The sequence below is a fragment of the Orycteropus afer genome, unplaced genomic scaffold, assembly GCF_000298275.1.
Source record: "Orycteropus afer afer isolate SDZICR_OR568_19922 unplaced genomic scaffold, OryAfe1.0 scaffold00054, whole genome shotgun sequence".
Lineage (NCBI taxonomy): Eukaryota > Metazoa > Chordata > Mammalia > Tubulidentata > Orycteropodidae > Orycteropus > Orycteropus afer.
In genome coordinates, this window is record NW_006921641.1 from 12,842,952 (window position 1) to 12,865,682 (window position 22,731).

The following is a 22,731-nucleotide window of genomic DNA, read 5'->3' on the forward strand; positions in this document are numbered from 1 at the left end:
TCAGACCCGGGAGGAAATAGTGAGTGGGGGGGATTTAGGGACAAAACAAACCTCAAGTTGGCCCAAGGGCCCCCTACTGCAACAAATCCGGGACTGGGAGTCAGATAGACTACAGGAAATAGGAGAAAAGGCAGGGGCAGAGCGGGGCCGTGGAGGCCCAGCCTGAGGCAGCCTGCAACAGAGAAGAGAGAGGAATCAGGACTGTGAAAACTCTGCCCCTCTTCTGGTCGGTCAGCCAAGGGCTGGGACGTCAAAGAGTGTTAGGGAGAGGAGAAATGGGTAGGGACAGGGAGGTTATTGCTACACAGTGGTTTGATGCTGGAACCAGACAGCTCCTAGGCCTTAAGCCCTAACTAAGAAGTTTTCTTGTTCCTTGGTATGAAGACCAAGGCCATGGTAGAAAAAAAATCAGTGACTAGATTCTTAAAATACATTTAGTCTAGGGGTCAAAGGGAGTAGGGAAGGAAGATTATTCTGAATGGTAGAAATGGAAAGGTACAGATGAAGTAAGGGATGGGGAGAGGGACTAGACCCTGGTGCTCACCCTGGTGCAGCAGAGCAGGGTTGCGGCTCTGGCTCACTGCTCTCCCTGGTCCGGGGGGTAGGGGATGTGGGGCCTGAAGAGCCTCTCATCCCTCTGCGAGTCGGCGGTGAGCCCCGGCCCAACCTGGGCCTAGCCTGTGTGGACAGGGGCTGGCTAAGAGGCTGGATTCTTCCATGAGCTTGTTTGCTTCTAGAGTTTCTTTGCATACAAGTGTAGTGTAGGACTCAACAAGAACTGGGTCTTTGAATTCCTAAGCACTGTTCCTAGCTAATAGAAGCTCTAGTGGCACAGTGATTAAAGCGCTTGGCTGTTAACCGAAAGGATAGGGTTTGCACCCATCACCTGTTCTACAGGAGAAAGATGTAGCAATCAGTTTCCATAAAGATTTACAGGCTTGGAAACCCTATAGGGCAGTTCTACTGTCCTACAGGGTTGTTGAGTCTGATTCAACGGCAGTGGTTTGGGTTTGGTTTTTGGTCCCTATTTAAGAAGGAGAGGCAAGATAATGGCCAGAGAACTACTAGGTTCAGTCTGACTATATATTCTGAGTCTTAATTAGGGATGGTGAAAGGATCCAGCATTTAACCTCCATAGCAACTCTTGGTGAAAGTCTGGCTGAGCAGAGAAGCACTGTGTGGAAAGACTGGAGGATTGCCAGACCACCCTTAAGAGTGTCGGCCCCTGCCAGAGCAGCTTAAGCTTTACCCATTCAGTAAGCTTTTGCCTATTTCCAACTTTAGTCAACCTAGCATGGGGATCTGGATTGCATCGAGTTGGTGGCACAGCTGTTCTAGGAGCAGCAACTAGATAAGTTACCTGGGGAATCCGGGACCCCTCCTGGCGGAAACTCTCCTCGGGCAGGTCTGGGCAGAAAGAGAGGAGAAGCTAAGGGCAGGGGAAGGGAGAGCCAAAGCTAGCAGGCTGAGGTTTGGGTGTATCTGGCAGGGACAAAGGTTGGAAGCAAGCAAAAGACCTAACTAATGGGGATGGGCCACTAGACAGACAGGCACTCAGCATCTAATTTCCCAGAGCAGCTGAGGAGAGGCTGTAAAGCAGTGCTAGGCATTTTCCCTCCCACTACCCAGATGAACAGTGCCTTACTGGGCTCTGTCAGTTGTTACGCTAGGCACTGGGGAAGACCCAAAATTACCTGCAGTCGGGTCCTGATGCAAGGGGTCCGTGCTCCACTCCCTAACAGACCTTTCCCAATCACCATGACAGTCTCTGGCTTGTCCCCTGAGGATAGGAGTGAGCAGCTACTCCCTAGAGAACAAAGGAAACTGATCATTAGGGTAAGGGTGATGGAGAAGAGCTGCAACTTCCTTTAGATCAGGGTTTCTCAACCTGGCACTTGGCATCTGGGGCGGGGTAGTTCTTTGTTGGGAAGGATGGCTGTCTTGTGCATTGTAGGATATTTAGCAGCATCCCTGGCCTTTGCCCATTAGATGCCATCTTCTCCCCTACACCCCAGGCTTAGTGACTTTTGTAAATTTATAGGCCTTAGGCCATGAGCAAATGTTCAAGCGTTTATGGACTGAGTTGATGGTACCCAACACTGGAGGATTGAGGGCTACCCTTTGAGGAGAGAGAACAGGTTGAAAATAGCACCCTGTGAGTGAGGTGGAAGATCATGGACTGAAGCCTTAGAAATTATTCCTATCTGGTTCTTTATGCAGCTGAATCTATAAAGGAGAGTAAACAACCTAAGTTTTTTGTGAATGACAGTCATACAACATTTGCAGTGATGAAAGGTGAAAAGCCTATCTTTTATCATTCTTTAGTTTTGGCTAATGTTGCCCAGCTCCTTTTTGTCAGGGAGCTTGGGTAAACAGCACTTTGCAAGTAAATAGCACTTTGTTCCTAACTGTAAAATGAAGATTGAGATAAAGTGCTTAGAGCAGTACCTGGCACATAAGAAATGCTAAATAAACACTAGCCATTATTAGCTGCCATCAAGTCGGCCCCTGACTCATGGTCACTCTGCACAACAGAATAAAACACTGCTTGGTCCTGTGCTATCCCCATGGTCGGTTGCAGATCAGGCAGTTGTGATCCATAGGATTTTGACTGGCAGATTTTCAGTTGTAGACTGTGAGGCCTTTCCTCCTAGTCCATCTTTACTCTGGAAGCTCTGCTGAAACCTGTTCAGCATCATAGCAGCATACAGGCCTCCTCTGACACATGAATGAAAAACTGTGCATGAAATCCATTTGGCCAGGAATCCAATCCAGGTCTCAGACACTGAAAGTGAGAATTCTACTACTGAACCACCTCATGTTTGCTATTATTTTATTATACAAAATCCTTCATTAAGTTCCAGCTTCCCGTACAAGGGCATGGGTGTTAGGGGTTTAGGATCATCCAGGTTCATTACTAGGACGATAACGGACGCCTCTGGTATGATGTGGCTTGCATTAACATCAGGTCCAGGAGAAGTCTGGGTCAGGTGGCAGCATGGCTGATGGTATTTCCTCAAGCCTACTCAGGACACTGGTCTTAGCATGGGGTGGTAGGGATGGGAGGATGCTGGCCACCCCAGACCTCAGTGACAATAGGTACAGACCTGATATGCTGAGTGAGTTGGGCAGTAGGCAGGAGGAGCCCAGGTTGCGTGATGAGACTGGGCCAGAACTAGTGGGAGTTGGGGATGGGACCAGGCTGCTTGCAGTAGGGCGATGGGTCAGTGGCTGCGGCCGCCGTCTCCTGTCCTGGCTTCGGGGCTCTGAGAGGAAGGGACACAAGTAGATAAAAGGGCAAATAAACAAGGCATAGTCAGAAAGCCTGCACTGCCCAGCTGATTCCCCTTGGTCAGATGATGCCTATCTTCAAATTTGTCCTCAGACCAGTATCCCTTTTTTGAATTAATTCTGAGATGGGTAGAAAGACCTTTAATATTTACTGCAATCATCCAGTTCTCAGCCAACCTTCATCACACTTCATCTCTGTAACATTTCTAGAATTAATCAACCTACTCAACTATCCTGACTATTCTACCTTTGCAATTGCTTGGATTCTTCCTTACCCTCCCTTGGTATTGCCAGTGTCCAGATACAGGCCTTTATCTCTCATTCAGGCTTTTGAAATGATTCCCTAGTGGTCTCCCTAGCTTGAGTCTCTTCCCTTTTCCAAACCATCATTCACCCAGCTGCCAGAGATCATTATTCTAAAACAGAGATTTGATCAGAAATCAGTTTGGTTTAGGCAAGGGGGTGATATTGAAGGTCATGTGAAGCTTAAACTTTTTTTTTACATGGCATTCAAAGCCCTTTCCTGTGTGGTCCCAATCTGCGAACTCTTAGAAGGATGGTGGCTTGATCCTTCATACCTCCTTATAGCCCCATGTGTGCTGTTTCTTCTAGAATATGTGTCCTAGTAAAACCTTGGACGTCTTTCATGCCCCATCTCAAATGTCACCTGTGAAGCCTCCTTGACCATTAGAATTGTTTTCTCCTTCTGACCATCATTGTTCTCTGTTCATATGGCTAGTAGTGGTTTACACTTTGTTTCATTAATGAAATTAGTACTTGTGAAGTACTTATAATAGTGCCTGGCACATAGTAAGCATTCAGTAAATGTTAGCTAATATTCTTATTAATTGGAACTTGAGTCTCTTAAAGGTAGGGACCTTATCTTCTCCAACATTATACATCCCAGTGCTTAGAGAAGATTGCCTGGAAAACCAGAAACTTTAATAAATGTTTTGTTTACTTAAACACAGATAGCTACTATGGACCATGAGCTGGATCAGTAATATCTGAATCTGAGAGTATATGGTTATACTCTTTGGAGTGGCTCTTTCTGGTCCATTCCTGTGGCGATAGCCTCACTCCTGCAGGTCCTGAAGGGTGGGGTCCCATGGGGCAGATGCTTTCTGGGTAGAGTAGGTAGAGAGCTGCAGGTTTGGTACTTATCACAGAGGGGTAGCAGGTCACCTGAGTTCAGTGGTCCTTCTAGGATGTCATTTGACGCCTAATAAAAAGTGTTGGTTGTGAAGAGCCTCTAACATGGGACGTAGTATAATTGTCTAGCTACACTGGACAGTAAGTAGCAAGCAATAACAAGTCTACTACTGAAAAGCCCCAAACCAAATTTAAAAAATTGATACCTGTATGAATAAGAGCTACAAGATAGAAAGGAAAGATCTCAGGATGGAAACTACTCTAGCTATGAGGAGTTGTGCTGAGATGTTTAGTATCAACTGGAGTCTAATCAATAGTATGTCAGAAGGACAATAGAAGTTACAGCCTCATGGCCACAGTCAGATAACCTGAAACATAACCTACTACCAGTGACTTCAGAGATGCTCTAGGATCCAATCCAGACCTGGGTACATAGTGGTTAAAACCAGGGTGTCTGGGTGACGTCCAGTTGACAGTGCACAGTAGGCAGAAATAATAAACTCAATGAGGGAAATACCAGGTTTGTAGATGACTGAAAAACATCTATATACCTACTAGGCATGTTAGAGGATAAACCCATACCCTAGCCCTTTATCCAGGAAAGGGTAGGAAAAAGACCAAGTAAAAGAGAGAGTGGTGGAGGAACAACTCAGATAAGGAAGATAAGAATGGATGCACATCAAAGAATGTAATCAATGTCACTGAGGTGCATGTTTTGCTGTGTATACGCAACAATATTTGAAAAAAAAAACGAGAACCTTGGGGACATTTGTAAGTTCTAATAAGAAACTAAGTGACACTCAAGAAGCAAATTATGTTACAGATGTCAGTGTGGAACACGGAAATAAGGGACCATGGTAAAGATACTAAGGGTACAATCCAGGAATCATGCCCCTAATGAAAGGTTTAGGATAGGAAGCATTGTCTGGTGGAGGGCAGAGACTTTATCTCTGAAGACATTTCAAGATGGCATGTTAATCATCACTTAAAGACTGCCTTAAGATCCTGGAGTAGGCCTGTAAATGAGTAAATGTGAGCAGCCAGCCAGTTTCTCAAGAGCTATATTTCCTCTTTCTGAGGTTACAAAAATAGCAGTTTACAGTACAGCACAAGAGTGATATGAGGCCAGCTTTGCTTCTGGAGGTTGTGAGATGATACCTTTATGGTAATCAGGTATCAGTTCCATCTGCAGGTGGCAAGACAGTCCTGGGGCCGAGGTCTGAGAAGTCATCAGAGCCAGACTATCCTCTCCATTTATGAGTTAGAATGGATGTTCTAAGGCTTTGCAATTTGGAGGAGCAGTTATTTGACTTGTGCCTAGGTCCTTTGTCATCCCACTTAAGCTGTCCCTACATGTAGCACCCTAGATCTCACAGAGTTCTAATATTAAAATGAGAATAGGATCAGTGAACAAACATCTGGGATAATCATGAGCTGACTTATGACACCTCTGAAGAGCAGAAAGGTGAGACAAGCATTCATTTGGCACCCAAATTCTTGCCTTTCATTCATTCATTTACTGATCACTGAGTAAGGCCCAGGCACAGGGAATAAACAGGAGTGTTAGACATTTCTTACCATCAAGTAAGTTTTAATCTGGTATTTAATAGGAAATGTTTGTTTGTAGTGGAAAAAGTAAAAGTGGTGATAGAGGCACTCCTATTTCCTGCTGATTCATCTCCCAGAGGGACCTCTCACTATTGGACTTGAGCTGCTCTGCCAAAAAGTTGCCTGTCAGCTGAGGCAAAGATTACAGAGGCTGAGAGTCCTAGTAACCTCCATGACAGAGCTGTGAGGATGAGTGTGCAGATGACAGGGCAACTGCTGGAGGGTCCTGCTTTTATACATTATTCAGCTGGGCAGGTTGAAGGGCCAGGGAATGAGTTTCAGTTATTGAAAGAGGCTGAATCCAGGATACAAAATTTAAGGAGGCATTTGCATGACCTTGACAGTGAGTGAGTGCTTTCTTAAATTTTGCATCCTAGGTGCCTCAGTTGCCTCACCCTGGTCTGGCTGTTTGAATCTATACCTAGCTAACAGAAAGAGAAGCTGGTTCACCTATCTCTCCTTGCCCCAGCAGGCCCTTTTAGCTGTTTGCATCTGGTGTCACATCAGTATCTTGCATGCTTTAGACTTCTCTCACTCCATCATTGTATTTCACTATTCCCCAGTAACTTCCTCTATAGTAACAACAGCTGCTGGTAGTATGGTATGTATGTCTTTCTCAACCACGTAGATGGGAACTTGATTATGAGTCTGGGAATGTGGGGTTTGAACCTGTTTCGCAGCTGGGGAGAATCAGGAAGAGAACATCCTGGCACTAAGGTCAGGGGGTTCTGGGAGCCAGGGCTTACTCAAGAAGGTCTTCAGCCGCCAGTTGCAGAAACATTCTTGTTTGCTCCACTTGCCTTCTAAAATGTCATCCCCCAGCCTCTGGAAACAGAACCTGTCAGACTAGTTCCCTAAACCTCTCCCTTAAGCTTCTAATTAGATCTTTTCTGAAAATTTCTGGATAGCCCAACCTCGTGTTTTGTTTTAGTCTACAAAGGATAGGAATAGTCATAAAATGTAGTTAAGTGTGATATAATTTTATACTGTAGTGGGAAATTTTTTATAAGTAAATTCACACACACACACACACACACACACACAAATCCTTTTGTCAAATCACAGTCCCCATTTTGGGTTTGGAAAATACAGCTGCTTTACAGTTAGTTTTCTGAGGCATAGAGGATCATGCTCCTATTTTGAAAGGCAGAATATGCCTATGTGTGGCAGGGGCCAAATTACCTAAAGCGTGGATCCAGGAAATGCCACAAAGCTACAGCACAGATAATGCTGGAGAAATAAGTAAGTTTTTTCAAGGATTCGTTGAAGACATCAAGTTCAAATGCCAGTCTGCATCATAGGCCCCTATCTATGCCAGGACCAGTTTCCCATCCTGGAGACTTTAAGGGATGAAGCAGCAAAAACTGTAGCACAAGCAAATGCCTAGAACATAGGAGTTAAGATTCCCAGCATCTGATCTTTCAACTCCTTAAAATACTGCTTGTTGGTATTAGTAGTAACCCTCTTGACCCCTTAACTTTAGAGACATAGTTGCCTAGTTCTTACAGATATTTCTGCAAGTCCCTGGAGTGTGTCTGTACTCAGGCCAGGGGCCTCTTTTTTTCTACTTCTAAGCTCATTCACCTGGGGGAATATACCTGCTTGCTTGGTTTTACCTGGCACCTCTATGTGGATGACTCCTAGATCATCAAACTTGTTATCTCACCTTTCCTATATCTCTACCCTGCAGGATGTCTCTAGAGATATAGACCATAACACTGGAGCATACCTAAAATAGTAACTCATCACTTTTTCTTCCAACAGTATCTTAACACCAACATGACTTTTCAGCTTGTACCCTTAAAACCCTCTTAGTTCCTCTGTCTTCCACCATCACTGAGCCCTGCCACTTATACTTAATATTTCTGTTTCTCTTTCTTTTCTAGACCCTGGTATAAGCTCTAACTCATGTATAAATCACTGCAAGGATCCCACCTCTCCCATCTTATCCAATACATACAGTTCACAGAGAGCTCTCTTCCATAAGTCTTTTGTCCCCATCATTTTCAGAAGCACATAACCAATGCTATGTCTGTTAATGAATTCAAAATCTTTGTTTTCTTGACATTTCAACTTCTTCCTCCTGCTTCTTATCTAACTGCCTTAAAGAGCTTGACCCTTTGAGCCAGCTAAGTCTACCCACTTTCTGTCCTTTCTATCCAGCAGTTCTGTTCCTGTTCCTGGCTGTCATTTCTCATCTCTAGAATATTTTTGTCAAACTATGTACCACCCAAAACATTTTACTTCAAAACATTCTTTGGCTAATAACTCTCGTTTGCCACAATAGCTCCCCAAGTCCCCAGCATGTTTATATTGTATACGTGCTTTTATATTGTGTTTACTGTCCTGTTTCCTACTACGTTTCAATTCAATCAACAATTACTTAGGACTGATTATGCAAACAGTTATCTGGGGAAGTAACGGAGAAACAGAATATATGTCCCCCACCTCCAGGAATCTAATACAGTGCTCTGCTTTGGGAGGCAGGCAGGGAGGATGCCAATAAAGTACTAATTAAAAACTGCCTAGAATCCTCTAGTGAGGACCTGTGAAAGCTCTTTACTATTTCCCCTTTGTCACCAGAAGGAAAATTTATACTGATATTCCTTCTTGGGAACTAAGAGTTAAGAGTCACAAAAGGCTGATGATTAAAAAAAAAAAAAAAAAGAAGAAGAAGAAAGAAAAACTTTTTATCCAGATTCAAGAATTTAAGATGGGTTAGCAATATACTGGAGCATGAAATGACCTACTGTGTATTTATGCAAATAACGTGTGCATTATACGGTTGGTTTGGGTTTTCTGGCAAACTGTGCAATCCTCTCATGTGTTAGTTTCCTATGAGTGCTATGTGCTTGTTTTCCATGGGTGCATTATAAAAAATATCTTAAAAAATATGGTAAGTTAGAATGACTCTGTCGCTTAACAGCTGTGCTATCTTAGACAAGTCACTCTTAAGCAACCTTAGTTTCCTCATTAGCAAAATGTAAATACCATCCACCCCAGAGGATCCTCATGAATATTAAGGGAAATTACATGTGATACTGTTTTCGCTGTTTAATGTTATTCAAGTATATAAGGCATTATTATTACTATAATACTCTGCTTCAAAGGCACTGACCCAAAGTGTCTTACCAGTGAAGATAGAATCTCAAAGAATGGGTCTTGGAATACAAGCAGAGATAATCAGATTGGATTACCAGTGACAGACCATCTTAGTAGTCAAAGCTGATAAGGACCTTTGCTCTCTACTGTGTGACTGCTCTAACAAGTACAGCCAGATTTACAAAGCCTTTAACTTAGTGCCTGTTGCAGGTCTGCCAAAAGCTAGGTTGCAAGCTGAGCAGCCAGGGAAATGCTACCAAGGATGAGTGCAGTCTGAAGAGCACCAAAGCTCTTTGCTCCAGTTTATAAGCCTCTACACTATAGATTTCTGTAGTCCAGAAGCCACATACAGAATTGATTTGTGGTCTAGTGTCTTTTCAGAAATGGCACTATAATAATACAATCTTTCTCCCCACCATCATCCAGGTTACTCCCAAAGAATGACCCTATAGTTACTTCCCCTTCTTTTTCCCTGATGACCTGTTTCTGGTATAAATTTTGATCCAGACACCCCTGTCTTATGGCAGGATCTCATCAAGCAAAACCTAGGGATGGATACTGATGCAAAGATGAACAATTGCAGACACTGATGGAGAACACGAGACCTTTGGTTTGTATACCTTGAATAGAAGCTGTATTTTTTCCATTTTCCTCTGGAAGAGTTGGAATCCTTCTGACAACACTTTCTGAATAGGCTCTGAAGGATCAATTTCAGCCCACAGTGACCCTGGATAGGATTCTCCATCATTGTACATTGCTGCAATTTTTCTTCTGAGAACATGTCCTTATATTGGCCCCAACAAGCCTGACATTGTCCTAGACGTGAAAGCTCTGTGTCTCAGTGTTTGGCACTGTTTCAGCTAGTTTTGTCTCTGGAAATGCTCCTGGCTGCCAGCATGTGCTGAATGAAGCCCAGATATCTAGGACTTTCATCTATGGCCACCCACAGTATCAGTCTGGAGCTCATGCCGCAGGAAACACCAACATCGCAGGAGAGGTTGTAGATTCTGCTATAAACTAACTTTATTGATTCACCCCTTTGTCCCAGCCCAGGTGTATCTTCAAGCTCTCACTTCCCCCAGCAATGCCCTAAACAACTGAACACCTGTTGCAGGGGCTCCCAGACTGGCTTACCTCTGACGGGGCCCAGCACCCGGTGGCTGACCTTTTGGGTGCTAGGGCCTAGGCCTGGAAGCCCTGCAGGCCGAGTGCCATGAAAAGGAAAGCTGGGGGAGTTCTTCATCTGTGGAGAATTTTGTTGGCTGCTGCTGCTACCACCAGCACTTGTGCCAGTGCTAAAACTTCGTGCCCGGCTCAAGGTGTTTTCAGAGCAGGAAACGGGCAACCCACTGCAAAGAAGCAGATGCCAGTTAGCCCTAGCCAGGGAGGGTGTGTCCAAGTCTTTTCCAAGGATCTGATGCTCAGTAAAGTTCACCTTTGAGGTAAAAAAAAGATGTAAGGATCCATTCCAAGAAAGAAGGGAGTAATTCTTATCCAAAGGTAAGGTATCTACCCTAGAGCTTATCAGGTGATCTAAGAATTCCTAAGAACCCGTTTGTGCATACGTTCCTACAGAAAATAAAGGAAGAACAGAAAGAGCTGTCCCTGAGCAGCTTTACCTGCCAATGAATTTCCTCCTTACTGCCTTGGCCCTGGCACTTGAACTCCCTGCTGTCAGTCCTTTGCAATCACTGGAAGCTGCCCTCACCCCCATCACAAATCACTGTATTTGATTCTATACAGGGCTCTGGAGCAGGGAGTCCCCCAGCCTGTTTTTCAGATCTCTTAAGAAGTAGGTCTAGATAACTCCAGGTGAAAGGAAAGAGGATCCCCTTCCCAAAAAATGAGCTAATCGTACTAATTTTAATTTATCCCAAAACTATATACTATGTGGTTACTTTTAAGAGGGAAGGAGCAATAAAAATCCCTTGGCATTCCTAACTGTAGAGCCCTCTTCCACTTCCATGCCCTTTCTCCCTTTCACTCTGCTGGTCTTACTTGTTACTCTTGGGTGGAGTTCGAGAGCCTCTCTTCTTGTTGAAACCCACATTCACAGTGCTGCTCAGGCCTCGGCTGTTGCGCACATGTTTCAGCATCCAGGCTCGTAGGTTAGTGAGGCTGCTGTGCTCTGACAGCACAATTCGGGGCCACGGATTACATTCTGCCATGTCCAGAGCTGCAATGGCCATAGCTCGTCCTACCTGTGGGGAGTCCAGGTTGGCTTAGCATTTTGGTCTTTCAATCCAGGCTATTATGTTGGAGTGGGGTATACAACACGGTAGAGGGAAAGGAGGCAAACTCTAAAATTTGCTCAATAGTGTACCGTAACCTTTGTGACCCAGGCTGTTCATCTCCAGTGTGTTTAGAGCTGTTTCCTAAACCATTAATGATTTTAATGCCCTTATCCATTATGAGCAGAGCCAGGTGTGCTTTCTGGCTGGCACTATGAAGTAATTCTAGTAGGAGTCTGGGTCTTTTCTATAACCCACAGCTCTTCCTATTCTTGGTGTGTCCTTGGATACCAAGGTCATCAAGACCACCATGGGGGGTGTGCATTCTATTGGGGGAATATGCTCAAGAGAAGGAAGAAGACAAGCTTAGGGGAAAAGAATCTCTAACTCAGATGTGCTAGGGGATTCTCTGTGGCTTGGGGTCAGAAATAGTGCCTATTCATCCTTATAATATCATGATAGAGCCACATTCCTACTAAGGAAAATAACCAGAGTGGTAAGACAGTGATAGTGCAAGTGTCTCTTTAGGGTATCTCAGGCAGTAGGAGTAAAGGCCTCTGCAGACTTTCAGTTCCCCCTTTTCCCACTTATCCCACATGTTCATACCTGCTCGAATAATTCCACAGTGTATCTGGAGGGGAAAGCCGGTGGGGGAGGGGGGCTGGCACGCCCATTGTCATGGCAGGCAGCAGGGATGCTGTTTACTGAGCGTCCAGTGTTGTAGTTGCATTCAAGTGTATAGCTAAGACACAGAGACCTTTATCAGTGTCCTGCCTGAACAGACATCAGGAGAGAACTATGGGGGATAGCCCAGATGGTCTAAGAAGGTAATCACTTAGAAAAAAATGAATAGAAATGGAAAATGTTCATCCCCAACAACTAGCACCTGTTCTTAGTACTGTACCACATATTTAGGGAGTCCCAAGAAGGGAGAGTCCCAGACTAGAGACAATGATGCTGATGTTGAGCCTCTCTTTTGAGAAGACTTGGGCTGTCCCCTGCGCCTCACATACCCTAGGCTGGGTATTGTTTTCCTTTGTTGTTGTTATGTGCCTTCGAGTCTGCCCCAACTCATAGCAACCCCTCCTTGGGTTTCCGAGGCAGTATCACTACGGAAGTAGGATTGCCCAACCTTCCTTCCGAGGAGTGGCTGGTGGGTTTGAACCGCCAGCCGTCTGGTTAGCAGGCAAGTGTCTTAGCCACTATGCTACCAGAGCTCTTTAGGGAAGCTATTTCATCAGCTCCATCCTAGTTTCCACCCCAACCTGTGGATTATCCCTGAGGCTTTGTAGATGGCAACACGGCCGCTGCCCTCCTTAGACTGGCCATCTCTACGATCTCGAGCATACATGTTCTTCTCTGAGAAATTGCAGCCCTGGAAGTCAAAGTGAGCTGAATTCAAGGAGATGAGCTTTGGATACAGCATGTTTTCCACCTGTTTTGGGGAGAGAAAGGCAATTCAGAAGGAGAAAGAGAAAGGAAGAGAGGTAAGAGAGAGATGGCAAGATGGGGCCAGGTGACTCAATACACAGCAGATACCATCATGACTATCGTCAGTAGTCAATATTTCTTGAATATGAATTCTTACTGAATGTCTGACATTATTTCTAGGTTTGGAAAGGTTTGGTTCTACCTCTTTTTAAGCTCAGTAATGCAAAATTTTCCTTCTCTGGATTTCCAAACTCTAGGACTACAGTGCTGACAACTTGGCTCATGAGATAATGACTAAGACAAAAGGTCCTGGTGCCATCCTTTCTTGGCCCTTCAAAGCTCATTCAAAGGTAATCTACCTCTTGCAGCATAGGCCTTCCTGCTAGATGGCTATCTTCCTTCTCTACTATGGCCTAGCCCTTATCTCCTAACAAGACATTCTTAGGATTCCTACCTGGGTGCTTTCATCACTAAAGCTGTTTCCATACATGAAGCAGCCCCTTTTGGAAGCATGTCCATGCAGGTCCACATAGTAAGCAACACCACTCTCTTTGGGGGGAATGGTCTCCGGGGCTGGCTCCTCAATCTCAGTAGACTGTTGTGGCATAATCCACACACTGTTGGTCTTCTGTTCTGCTGTCTCTATCTGCTTCCAAGTCTCAGAGTTCTCCCCATCAGATGACAGCCCAAGGTGAGCTTCATTTTGGAGATTGTTGGCTTTCTCAAGGTCAGAAAGGGGAGCATCAGGAGGGAGATGGGGACTGTGGTGGTGCTCATAGGAACTTTGGGAGTTCAGACGGGAGTGCACATGGTGGTAGAGCAGCACGGCTTTAGCTCCGTAGATGGCCGGGTGCAGGACCGCATCAGGCTTCAGGTACTGACGGTTCAGATTCACTCCACGTGAGTCTGTGCTGTAGGAAAACAAGGACTGAAGCAGGGTCTAGAGGACTGGGCCAGCGAAAGAGGCACTAGAGTAGATGAAAAGAAGACTGTGGGAGACTGGCTTTTATAATGAAGCTGAAGGAACACTAGGAGAGAAAAAACTGAGGACGGGCCCCTTCCCTGATCTAACACCCACCACAGAAACCTAAGGACTGTTCCCTCTATCCAGATAGGCCTGCAGTTATTCCAATTCTACTCCATCCAGGGAATGCCCCTTGATGGCATCACATTCCTTCTCAGGTCACTAAGGATAGACAGACTTCCCTTGTTGGGGTACAAGAGAACTGGGGATACAGGAGGAATCAGGTAATAAGGCTGATCGTATTTCACTGAGGTGCAGGGCATGAGGGGGCTGGGAATAATCTAGACAGGTTGGGAAGGCTTCTTACCGGTAGTGGCCCCGGACCACACCGTCAGGGTTCAACATGGGAATCAGCTTGAAAACAAAGAGGCGACGTAGGGTTTGGGCCCGAGGGTCATCTGGTCGAAGGATGAAGTCCAGAAAGCCATTGAAGACAAAGCTAGATGGAGTCTCCCCAGGGTGTACCCTACTGCTTAAGAAGAATATCTGAGATGGAGAGGAGAGCAATCATTAGGCCAGTTACTCTATAATTCTACTCTGACAGTATATGGAGGGTGGAGGGTAGATGAGGCAGGAAAAGCCACTGGGCTTCCAGTTGGCTAAGTGTGCAAATGGAGGAGGAGCCTTCACCCTTGCCTCAGGTTACAGGCTACAGTCCAAGATTCCTAGAGACAACATAGCCTTAAGCTATCAATAGTGCCCAGAGCTAGAAGAAGGCCAAGACACTATTTTTTATGCTGTTTCCACTCACCCTCTTGCCGTTAAAATGGAATGGTCGGGGGGTGCTGGTATCAGGAAATAGCTGCTCTAGACGGGGCTCTCGGTCTTCTCGAAGCCCATGGCAGGAACTTATTGTTAGCAGATCTACACGAAGTCCATCCAAAGAATAGCAAAGGAGCTCCCGGTGGTAATAGATGGTATCCAGGGGACTGGAAGAATAAAAATCATTAAGCCAGGGAAATTCCCTAATTCCTACCAAGAGATGGGCCTTATCAAAAAGACTCTTAAGATTTGTAGGACCTGACCCCTTACCCTTACCTTTGAGGCCTTAAAATCCCTTACATTGTTAAATAAAGCTAAGGATTTGCATGGTCTGCACTGCCAGAATGCAGAGTATAGCACAGGATAAACTTACTGTTTGTCCCCTAGTTTGTGGCTCCCTAGGATAGATTACTCTGTACAGACAGAGAGACTTGCCCTCTGTTGGGACAGACAGAAGGTATGCCGAGCAATGGCAGTGCTGAAAAATTCTGGTTAACTGATGGGAACTGTGAATATTAAAGGAAACTTGAACTGGGCAGGTTGATGAGTGTAGGTAGTGGCATGCTGAGATCAAGATCAGAAAGTTATTTTTCAAAGATATCCCAAGTCCCACACTCTGCACAGTGAAAAGACCAATAAGGTTTTACTTCAGAGTTCTTAAGGCAAGTTCTAAAAGTAGCATAGGTGCTGTCTGATCCAGGACTGTGTGAAGGGAGTAAATAATGGGATTGGCACCTGCTACGGGTAGGATGGTTCTCCAGAAAGCGCTGGTCTAGCTGGTTTAGCAAATCCTGGCAGTCACTGTAGGAGAAGGGGTAGCAGAAGGCGAAGAACGTGGTGGCCCCACGGCCGTCTACAAAACGGTGAACAAAGGATAACACAAACTGCGTCTCTGTCATCTGCGGAGCAGAGGAAGAAGAGGGAAGAGCAACATGCGATTGGTGCCAGTACTAAGCTGTTGGGGTCACCAGGAACCAATCTCACACCCTCCTGTTTACTGACTTCCCTCCCTCTGACAGTTTCCATATGACAACCATCTTATTCTAGGCTTTCTGAAGCACAGGCTCCTCATGAGACTCCACAAGAGAGCTGAAGGAAAAGTGGATACCAAAACCCGTTGTCCCTCCTGCCTGCCAATCTGTATCAAGAGAAAATTCCTCTTTTATTTCCTCTCTTTACTTCTAACACCTAATAGAAAACCTTCCTTTCCTCCTCATGAAGAACTTACCTCAAACGTTGGCCGGTCTCGAATGCGTTCCCAGCGTGGTCTGGTGGGTACTGTGCGCACAAAGGGGGCCATGCCCTGGGAATAAAGCTTGCTTTGCTTGTTCATATTCATGATGTTTATCTTGATGAGTTTCCCTGGGGTTCCTCCCCGGACACTGAAGTAAAACCATGACCTGAAAACCAGAGTAGTAAAGACAGTCATGTTATGAGGGAGAGTCAGAGATAGGATATATGGGAGAGGAAGAGCAAGGCAGATTGGGAAAAGGCTATTTAGTAAAGCAGAAAGGAGGGAGGAGTGGTAGAGAGAGGAAGGGCAGTGTGCTGTTATAACTGGTTATAAAGGGCTAATAACCACTGTCGTCGAGTCGGATCCGACTCATAGCGGCCCCTCCTTGGGTTTCCGAGGCAGTATCACTACGGAAGTAGATTGGCCAACCTAATAGGAACATGGATTTGAGCACCTGGACATTCCCTCTTTTCTTTCTTCTGCCCTCCATTTCCTTCCACGTACCTGTTGCCATTCTCAAATTCCGTTTCAGCACAGTCTGGTCGGGTCCACACGTTGAACTCATAGTCAGGGGAAGAAGTAATGCTGGAGGTGGGGGCTGATGACCCACTTACTACTGCTTCCCCATCACTAGACACAGATTCCACCTTCTCCACATGAGCTAGGTTCCCTGAATCAAAGCGAGAACTGAACACCAATCCCCCACAGCGCAGCTCCATGTTGGGGCTGGGAAAGCATCCTCCTGTCCCACTCTGGCCTGGAGAGCTGGGGAAAAAAAAGAGGTTTGGGATATGGAAGAGAGGGAAGAAAAATGAAACCAAATTTTTTGGGTATCTGGATGAGAGCTATTCTTAGGGTTCTTTTCTGCTTAGAAACCCTGGAAGTGGCCTTAAGGAAAAGACCAAGAGAAAACAGCACTTTCTCCCTTACCCTAAGGGTTGTAACTATACTAAAAGGACCCCATTTTACTATAGCTTGGCTGTTCACTTAACTATATTAAGAAATACTAGACTCCAAGCTTCTTTGCAGCCCAAAGATTAGAGAATAGAGAGGTCAGATTTTCCTAAACCTAGCCAAAATACACCCACCACAAGACATGGCCATCTGGATCTCTATTTCCTAGATCCTGTATATAGACAGACTTTTCTAGATCACTATTTCCTAGATTGACTTTGCACTCTTTGGCGCAGAACTGAAAAGAACCAAGTTTCTGAGTTTAAACCGGCAGCTTCCTATCTCTACCCCATCCTCATAAGTACTGACCAGGTGCTCTTCTGTTGCTCCCCTGATAACTCCAAGGGCTGGTTGTTCTTCTTCTTCTTCTTTTTAAACACTACCCTACGCCGATTATGGAAGAAAACCAGAAAAACTGGCCTTTGCCAAGCTAAAGGAAACGGGGCAGATGCCACCTGCTCACCTAGCTTAATTCCAGGTGGAGCAGGAGTCTCTGTCTAACTCCCGCCCTATAAGTATTGAAGCCCCTGCAAAAAGCTGCCCTGGTAGTTGCGGGTGAGTAACGGGTTTTCTTGGCACCCAAAAAATAATAGGGGCTGGGGGTGGCTTCTTGACCCTCAGTGGAGGACCCCCACACTGCCCGAGACTGCCATGGACAGGGTCGGGTTTGGAGGTCTGGGATGGCTCTAGACAGACCTACACTTGAGGAAGGGTAGGAAGGCAGGGAGGCAATGACCACTAGGTAGGGGTCAGAGCCGAGTCCAAAGGAGTGGGGACGGGGCGGGAAAAAGCCCAGGGGTAGAGGAAGGGAGGGGCGGGCCTGCTAGCCGGCAAGGTCTCCGGGCGGGACGGGAACCCCGTGGGGCTCAGGGCTGAGAGAAGGGGGCGGGGCCGGGGCTGGCGGGGCCTGCACTCCGCGCACAGCCCCTCACCTCTCTCCGGGCCGGTGATCCCGCTCCCTTTCCCGCTAGCGAGGCGGCACCTCGGGCCCCGGCACCCGGGCCCTTCACCCAGGACCCAAACAAAACCTGAGCGCCGTGGTGCCGGGACCCTTCTCTGCCAGGAAACAAGAAGTCTCCCGCCTATTGGCCGCAGATACAGCTGGCTACCTGCCCAGTAAAGCTCACTGCCATTGGTCAGAACACGGGGGTTCCCTTGCACTTTAGTGGGTAACTGAGTAAGTGCCGTTTGGAGGCTCTGTCCCGCAGACAGGGTGGGAGGATTCCACCAACTTCTTTTCAGAAGACAGTTAACGGCCTGCCTGCTGAGAGGAGGAGAAGATAGAGTGACCGAGAAAAAAAAAATGTAAAAGACTCACCTGTGAAATAGAATGGCATTGTAGGAAATGACACACCTTTCTATCTCCGTGTCAGTACATTATAAAACACCTGGGACGACTTCCACTTTTAAGGGATTCTACGCCGCCAGTAAAAACAAGTGGAGGATGCGGGCATCGATCCCGCTACCTCTCGCATGCTAAGCGAGCGCTCTACCATTTGAGCTAATCCCCCAGTTGCTATGAGTGCTTTTCCCTTTACCTTACAGGTTATGGTGAGCTGCCTGCTGCTCCTTAAATTAGTTGTGATTTAGGAAATCTGTTCCACAGAGTGTGAACAAGATTTTTTAAATCAAGTATATAGCAACTACATATATGCAATTGTAACAAAACCTTATAAAACACACGCTAAGATACAAAAGAGAGCTACACTGCAAAAGGACTACTTACTGAATGTGTCTTACTGAATTTCCGCAGTACTCACGCAAATTTGCAGCCGGCTTCTATGTACACTTTTCTCTTTAGGCGTAATTGGTTTATGTCAAGGCGTTTAAAAAAAAAAAAAAAAAAAAAGCATTTAAAAGTTTACGAAGTCCTTCGAGCCGGAATCGAACCAGCGACCTAAGGATTGCCACAGCCAAACCACTACAGTCCTCCGCTCTACCAACTGAGCTATCGAAGGCCTCGTTAAGAATTGGCTCTGCTGATGCCCTCTAATACTTACTGTGGCCGCATTCTTCTACGATTGGAGAGGTTTTTGGTCAGTGTGATCCCCACTTTTTCCAGCAACAAATAGGGGGCCCACAGAATAGAGGAGCTCCAGAAAGAAGCGCGAGGGAAAGGACGCTTTCCGACGCTGGATGAAAGAAACTTGGGCAATCCCCTTCTCTTCTGTTCCCCCTCTTTTTACAAAGCAGTACAAATACCACGTGGAGCTTTCTGTAGGACCGCTAACGCTTAGAGATCTTGGACACATCCTCAAGCTTCTTTCTGTGCAGCGAGTCTCCAGCCGTGCCGGTACGCACACACGCTTCAGAATTGAAATGCGCAAACCCCGTTTACAAAATCAATGGATTATTTTGCGATTTCTACTCCATACTTTTTCTTCCGTTCCTCCTGGCGTGCCAGTAAAAGGCAACTGCTTTCTTGACGTGAAGGATATTCGTTCAGTCATTTAATGTTTTTTTCCTGAGTATCTATTTTTACTGCTTAGAGTAAGAAAGAACCACTGAGGTGCTGGTGGCAAGCAGAGCAGCACAGGAGCCCGCGGCGCCGAAACGCCTGGCATCCCGCGACTGGCCGGCGTGGTCCTGAGAGGTGTTCCCGCCCTCAGAAGCGTTCACAAACCAAGAGCATTACTCTGTGACAGACGTGGGGGTGGCGCGCGGACGAATTGGCCTCTGCGCCCCCAGAAACCCAGTCAAGGGTAGGAGTTGGCCCCATAGTTCCCGGTGTAGGACACCTGGTCTTCCTTATGGGTTTATGCTCAAATCGGTTTACTCCCAGGGATATCATGGGTTTTTAGGCAGGGTCTTCTGCTTCGTCTGGGGCCCCTCCCATGCCACTGTGTCTTCTGAGGTGTCTGGGGCCCGTCCCCTGGATGTCTTCTACCGGGTCATGGCCTGCCACGGCTTCACTTACTTCTGCCGCTCTCCCGCTCACCACCTCTCTTTACTTGGGCCTGGAAAGCCAACCCATAATCCATTCACCAAACGCTACCTAGTTTTAAAAGCAAGCAGAGAAACAAACCTAAAACCTAACCCTCTACGAAGCTTTGCCTTACAGTCTGGGGGATGTACGAAGAGAGCCAGCTTCCATTTCCAGCTCCGAGGGCAAAGTGCTGCCTTGAGTGAGCAAATGATTGTTGCAAGCCCCTTGCAGCTCCAAAATTCTGTGGTTCGCCTCTGCTGAGCTTTAAATCCGAGGTCTCTCCTACCATTAAGCGCAATATATAGCTTTCACCCTTGTGCCCAACCAGAAAGCATGAGACTACTGATTTCTTGGTTTAAATTTAATTCTGCTGATGTAAATGCTACCATGTGTCTGAGAGTGTGAGCTTGGGGTAGTTTTCTTGGAAGGGTGATTAGCTCGGTGTTTCTTTTCTCTCCACCGCCCCCCCTCCTTTTTTTCTGAGAAACAGAACATATTTAATTGTCTATGTTGCTTTTCTTAAAAAAATAGTTGAGGTAAATTCACATAACATACAATTAACCATTTTAAAGTGAATAATTCAGTGGCATTTAGTACATTCACAATGTTGTGTAACCACCACCTCTCTAGTTTCAAAACTTCTTCATCCTCCCAGAAGAAAATCCCATACCAGTTAAGTAATACTACCTCATTTCTCTCTCTCCCATCTCTTAGCAACCCTAATCTGCATTCTGTCTCTATGGAATTGCCTATTATGGATATTTCATATAAATGAAATACAATATGTGACCCATTGTGACTGGCTTCTTTCACTTAGCAAATACTTTTTAGGTTCATCCACATTGTAAAGTTTTAACATGTATCAATACTTCATTCCTTTTTAAGGCTAAATAATATTCCATTTAATGTATGTACCACAAATTATTTATCTATTCTTCTGTTCAAACCCACTGCCATGGAGTCAGATCTATCTTATAGTGACCCCTCCTTGGGTTTCTGAGGCAGTATTACTACAGAAGAAGACCGCCTAATTTTCTTTCCAAGGAGTGGCTGGTGGGTTTGAACTGCTAGCCTTCTAGTTAGTAGTCAAATGCCTTAGGCACTATGCTATCAGAGCTCCTCCTTACCACCTTGTTGTTGTTGTTATGTGCCGTCGAGTCGGCCCCGACTCATAGCGACCCCTCCATGGGTTTCCGAGGCGGTATCACTACGGAAGTAGGATTGCCCAACCTTCCTTCCGAGGAGTGGCTGGTGGGTTTGAACCACCAGCCCTCTGGTTAGCAGGCAAGTATCTTAGCCACTATGCTACCAGAGCTCCCCCTTACCACCTTAGTAAGCTATATATATCAAGGGTTTTCACTTTTCCCTCTTTTCAATGTTGGGACCTTGTATTAAAATTACATTTTACCTGGAAGCAAAATGTATAATAGAGATATAAACGAGCTATTCTGAGGAGGGGCCTGGGCCTCAAAATACGTATTCTCTGCTATGAAAGGATTCAGCAGAACTCCTAAGGATTCTAAACCAAGAAATTAACAGTCAAATGCCTTAGGCACTATGCTACCAAAACTCCTTGTGGTGTGTTTGTTTGTTTGTTTTTTAATCTTCCGTTAATGGACATTTGGATTGTTTCCACATTGTAATGGTTCTTAGAAATGGATATTGAGAAAAAGGCATTGGCCAGTTCAGTAACTGCATATAAGGTGCCAGGACATGTATTAATTTGCTCAAGAAATGGAACCACATATGGAACAGCAGCTGCGATTCCTGTCACCAACAGGTTAAGTTTACAATAATTACCTGTCATTCTCTATGGCCCATATGTTTTCTGCAAGGCTAATTTGGCAAATTAATGGGGATATGATGGGAATCACCATTCCTACATCCTTCAATCTTTGATGGTGGCACAATTTCTGCATTTCTTCCAGGAATGCAGTATTGCTTTTGGTTTACTATTTTCCTAGGTAGAGACTGTTCTAGCTTTCCACTTGACCATTCTTACAATAATACTCCCTACTCCACAAGTCAGAGATCCAATGTTGGGGGTTCTGCCAGTTGATGAGTGTATCTATTCCAGTCATGCATTCTGGAACTGGGGAAATCACTACAGGATGGGTTTGGGAACCCAGTGTGAGACAGACACTCCACTAAGACTCCATGATAATGTACATGACCTCCATATGCCCCTACTCTGACTGGTGAGCCACAGTGATGTTTTGGGTCTCCTGGAATTAGTGTCAGTTCAGAGCCAAAAATCTCTGAATTTTTCCCCAATGAACATAAAAGGCCACAGCTCCCTCAGGAGGAAGGCTGGGAGAAAGACTAATAGAATAAATGTTTGGCGGTATAGTGGGGTCCTTCCTTAAAGGAACACAACTTCATCTTCATTCAAGGGGTTGCGAATCTGTAAATACTTCTATTTCTCTCCTAAGGACATAATGACTAATGAGCCAACACCATAAGTGGAGAAAGTCAGACCATTCTTGCTTCTAATGAGCACTGTGACTGTCTTTCCTCCAAGACATATTTGTTCATTCTTCTGGCAGTCCATGGTATATTCAGTATTTTTTGCCAACACCACAATTCAAATGCATCAATTCTTCAGTCTTCCTTATTCACTGTCCAGTTTTTACATGCATATGCGGCTATTGAAAATACCATAGTGCAGTGTGGTAAATTACTTAGTGTGGCTTTTGCACCCATAAGTCTTTGTAAACTTCAAGGTGGGAATTGCTATTAGCAACTGAGGAGATTCTGATTTTAAAGTCGCCCACCTGGGTTATTTCTGTTGGGCATGGCACAATACAATGTTCTGGGAGGGTCCCACTCTCTCTCAGGTGCTTAGAGTTCTGATGCTATGATTGGCTAGTTTGACCACCCTGCCGGGCTCAAAAGGAGGCCTCCTAGGGGCAGAACTCTCTCTGACTGCTGGTTGAGGAAGGCATGCTGCCGAAAGAGACAATGCGCTCCTGAACGAGACACATACTGCTGGGAAAGAGACGCAAGAGACATGCAT

General features: G+C 45.6%; 1 protein-coding gene and 2 non-coding genes across 3 annotated transcripts; all 3 read right to left on the bottom strand.

Annotated features, from left to right (window-relative positions):
- Positions 1-16,554, bottom strand: AGBL5 (AGBL carboxypeptidase 5). Its single transcript, XM_007938867.2, has 14 exons — positions 16,340-16,554; positions 15,830-16,001; positions 15,337-15,500; positions 14,591-14,768; positions 14,147-14,325; positions 13,270-13,726; positions 12,650-12,819; positions 11,991-12,126; positions 11,152-11,354; positions 10,288-10,502; positions 3,108-3,266; positions 1,695-1,807; positions 545-678; positions 1-172 (listed from the first exon to the last, which is right to left on the bottom strand). The coding sequence occupies exons 1-14, from the start codon at positions 16,552-16,554 to the stop codon at positions 1-3; spliced, it is 2,667 nt and encodes an 888-aa protein (XP_007937058.1).
- A 1,673-nt stretch (positions 16,555-18,227) lies between these two features.
- Positions 18,228-18,300, bottom strand: TRNAA-AGC. Its single transcript has one exon. It is a non-coding gene; the product is annotated as a tRNA-Ala (tRNA).
- Positions 18,301-18,658: 358 nt separating this feature from the next.
- On the bottom strand, positions 18,659-18,747 carry TRNAY-GUA. Its single transcript is given in 2 exon segments — positions 18,659-18,694; positions 18,711-18,747. It is a non-coding gene; the product is annotated as a tRNA-Tyr (tRNA).
- Positions 18,748-22,731: the final 3,984 nt, after the last annotated feature.